Source organism: Geospiza fortis, unplaced genomic scaffold (genome assembly GCF_000277835.1).
Source record: "Geospiza fortis unplaced genomic scaffold, GeoFor_1.0 scaffold590, whole genome shotgun sequence".
Taxonomy (NCBI): Eukaryota; Metazoa; Chordata; class Aves; order Passeriformes; family Thraupidae; genus Geospiza; species Geospiza fortis.
In genome coordinates, this window is record NW_005054402.1 from 1,180,336 (window position 1) to 1,184,647 (window position 4,312).

At 47.2% G+C, this 4,312-nt stretch overlaps 1 protein-coding gene across 1 annotated transcript in view; it reads right to left on the bottom strand.

The window, feature by feature from the left end:
- Positions 1–4,312, bottom strand: part of CCND1 (cyclin D1) — a 16,415-nt gene that overhangs the window by 9,610 nt on the left and 2,493 nt on the right. The window contains exon 3 of the mRNA XM_005426113.3: positions 4,104–4,263. Within this exon, the coding sequence (XP_005426170.1) occupies positions 4,104–4,263 (160 nt within the window). The remainder of the gene's footprint in view (positions 1–4,103; positions 4,264–4,312) is intronic.

A 4,312-nucleotide genomic window follows, 5' to 3' on the forward strand; every position in this document is an offset into this window, starting at 1 on the left:
TGCATTTGATCTGTGGCAGTCAACACCTTGGAGGAGAATCAGGAACAAAGGAAGCAAGTGGCACAAGTCAAGGTCCAGTTTTGTGAGGGAGAAAGGGAAACACTGCAATGTACACCAGAACCTGAGATACATTCCTTCAGCTTTTATCAGAATACAACTTCCTCTGGGTTGGAAAAATATAAACCATCTGTCAAACCCCTGAATGAAATCAAAGGAATGGACAGCTTAGAGGGCTCAGTGGAACTGTTTAAGTATTAAATCATGCATCTCCTTTATTATGATAAAATAACTTTTGTGTAAATGTTTTACCAGTGGAACTAAAGCCTTCAGGACTCCATGGAAGTCCTGGCTCTGAATCTGTTTATTCAGACACCTCTGACACTCCACTGTGGCCTGGACCAATACCCACCTTTAAAGGGGGCACTTGGCCCAGCATCCTGCAAACCTCCAAAACTAAACTGATACGAACGAAATTCTGGCCAAGCTTTGAGGATGCACTGCCAGTGAAAAGGCAAGCTTGAGCTGAAGTCATCTCATTTATGTTAAAATAAACACATCAAAATAAATTTGGCTTCTTGCCTCCTTCTCTTAACCTGCCTGTTTCCAGGCAGATATAAACACACCCACCTTCTAGCAAGCTGCTGTCATTCCCAAAAAAAACCCCAAAAAACTCTGCCATTCCAAAGCCAGTCCTGAACTGAAACAGTGACACAGAACTGCAGGTGGACTTTGGAAATGGGGGATTCCCAGCAGGGATCCCACCAGGATGGGGTTGCTCAGAGGGGTAGAGTGGCAGTGCCTTCCCGACACTGTTTACGATGCCCCACAAACGGGACATGACCAAAATGTGTCACTTTAATGAGCCCGTCCTGACAGGATCACGTTTGGGATTAATATTTGTGTTCTTCTTTTAAATGGAGCAGTAAACAAGAACATGAATTCATAGTCACACCCTCATTCTTTCCAAGGTGGAAAAGTGATAATGAAGTTTAAATGACCAGTTTGTGTCTGTCCCTATAACCACTCCAGACAAGCAGCATGGACTGCCTTTTTGTTGCAACTCAACAAGGAATTATTTGTGGCAGAGGCCACTAATTTCAGCATATTAATCAGGGGGCCCCTCTCGCCTGTAATTGGATGCCCCCAAGTGAAGAGTGTGGCATCATTGTCAGCCTCCATCGCCTCATCTTGCGCTATTGAGCACTCAGGAACAAGGGGGCTTCGGTGAGATGAATTAGACCTGACACAGCCACAATGGGGTAGGGGGCCCCATCAATTGAAGCACACATCCCCAGTAGCCTATCTGAGACTTCATCCAAAAAGAATAAACAACTTCAGCGTTGTTAAAAAGAGAGAGAGGGAGAGAGAGAGGAGGGGGAGGAGAGAGAAGAATGCCAGCCACCCTGAAGGGAGGACAAAGCAGGCATATAGGCGCTGCAGCGCTTTAAAAAAAATTCCTAACAAGGCGAGTCACCCCTTTTCCTTTTTAAATGGAGCAGCAATTCCATCCGTCTGGAGAGCTGGGGGCTATGAATGAAAATCTTTTCATTGAGGCAAATCAAAACTGTGAACATAAATCACTTGCTGCAAGATGCAACAGGTTCCAACTGGTCACATACCTTGAGACTTCCAATTTTATAAAGGCCGGAGAATGGGAGAATTGTAACGTGCTCATTTCAAAGGGAGATCTTTCTTTCTCCTTTGGAGAGGACCAAAGCAATAACAATAATAACAGCACTAATAATAATAATAATAATAATAATAATAATAATAATAATAATAATAGTAATAATGGAGCCTGGTATGTTTTGATAACCAGAGGAACATAATGAAATGCTGAAGCTCCAATATTTGTTGCTATTCATTGTTATGCTTGTATAGAGCTGCAGTTCTCCCTCAACACCGGTCTTAACTTGGGCCAAAAGAGGCCTGCTTCCTTTTGAGCTCTCCCTGCCTTGCTCTGCCATGCCAAAGTCCCATTCATTAAGCTCAATTATGTGTTAACTTCAAACAAGCCCTGGTAATTTTTTTTTCTTTTCTCTTTTCTTTTTTTTTTCCTTTTTCGCTTTTTCTCTCAAACCTACCACAGCACAAAGGCATCCTTTGGTGAAAATGGATTTTTCAAAACCAAACCAAATCAAACAAATCCACTTCTACTAGCCAGACAACTGGAGAGGGAGCCTAGGAGGAATTCCCCTCAACTTCACCTTGCAGCGTAACCTTCTTTTTCTGGAGCAAACACATACACACTCATCTACAAACACTTCCACAGGCTTCACCTCGGTAAGCCAACTGGCCAAGGGTTTGTTTTCTAAGCAAGCATTATTGTGCAGTCTCTTCACAGGAGAACCTCCTCTACAGAAGAGGACACAGGCAGAGGAGAGACTGCACTTGCCCCTGAGGCCACTTAAGCGAGCTGTCAGTGTTTCCAGTGGACTTTGGATCGGGCCCCATAGCATCCAGGCAGCACAAGGCATTTGCAGTCCATCTAGGTTCGTTTTGGCAAGGGGAAATGCAGCACAACCCAGCAACAGCAAAGCCAAGTCCAGATGCTGCTTAAGCCACATGTGATCTTCACTAGCCAACAAAGAAGTCATGAGAAAAGCAAAAGGTAGAGAAAGCCCTGACATCCAAAAATAACAATAAAAACACAGAGCCTAGTGGCAGCCTTCCTGAGTGCTCCTTCCCCAGGCAATATTCCCAGCTCCAGTAGGGAGCTGAAGAGGGCCCCAACTGGTGAGCTCAGCACTGTTTTTTTTAAAAGCTCAGTAAAACTCCCAGAACATGGTTCTCATTTACTGATCCATTCTCCAGCTGTGGTGTGTAGCAGTGTTAAATAAAGGCTCTGGATGTGCTTCCTAAAAGAAACATAACAACACCGACAGTAGATCAAAGTACTGGACTCTTAGCAAGTCTCCAACCTTTGAACTACTCTTGCTTTCATCCCTGTCATTGCCAACACAACAACCTAGGTTAAACATCCCCACATCCAAAGGGGAGCCCGGGTGGCCGTTCTTTTTAGCTCCAAACTTAGCAAATCATGCCTCCAGAGTCGCAGCAGCCTTGTATCTGGCAGAACCTGGCATGGAGGGACACACTGGACTTTCCCAAAACGTTCCTGCCGGTGGTTTGAAGGTTGTGGCGCTCCCAGCACCAAGCATTACTCCAGGCAACCTCACCTATGAGCTGCCCCTCACGCTGATTTTAGGCCCAAGATGAAGAGCAACGCCAGTGTTTATAAACTTGTCTTTTATGGCTTGGTCGTTCTACCTTTAAGGCCTCGCAGCGGGGCTGGTTCTGTGAAATAAAACTTTTTTTTTTTTTAAACTTTTTGGGTTTTTTTTTTTTTGTTCCTTCTGAGCTCCTGCCATCTTCCTTCCACCTTTTCACACCAAATCCAACCTCTGGAGAACAAGCCAGACGGCACTAGCGGGTGCCACGGGCCGCGCGCGTCCGTCCCGCCGAGGTTTTGGAGCGTGGATACCACGGCTCCTTGGCGTCTTTGGAGGCTGGCCCTGCTCATGGCTCCAGCACAGCACGTGGTCACGAGGGTGCAGATGGCAGCGGCTCGGTCCTGTGCCAGGAAAAGCCTCCGTGCCGCGTGGCCCTCCTCCAATCCACCGGCCACCGAGGAGGGAACGGGGGGGAGGAAGAGGCAGCTTGAAGAGGGAAGGTTTAAAACCCCCACGCAGAGTCATTCACAGGGAAAATCTCCCTCTGCCTCATCCTAAAGAATGAATCCACACAGGGAGGGATTCCCTGCACGGGCAGTGAGCCTTTTGCAGCCCCCACATAAACGCGGTGTGGGGAGGCGAGGAAATCATGAAATCACGCCACGCTGAGCTACAGACAGCCATGGGGGGGGTCCCTCTCCCTCCCTGACATCCACACAGAACTCCGACTCAGAAGCGAAATATCTTCTGAAAAGAAAAAACTTACCTCTGGCATAGTAATCCACCTTCTGCAAACAAGGGGCAATAATCGGGGCTTAAACTACCTCCCCGCAGCTCTGAGACCAACAGCTACGGGAAGCTTTACAAGCCAGGGGGTGGGCGCATGGTGTCGGGGAGCAACGCGCTTTGCGCAACGTGCAGGGCTCATACCTGTAGCGCACAGAGCCACAAAAGTCTGAGCATGTTTACGGATGATCTGCTTGGTGTCCTCTGCCAGAGGCATTTTAGTGAGGAAATGTTCAATGAAATCGTGGGGGGTCATTGCGGCCAGATTCCATTTCAGCTTATTCACCAGCAGCAGCTCCATTTGCTGCAAAGAGAGAAGAGAGGGACGGGAAGGGGGAAGGAGAGAAGAGGAA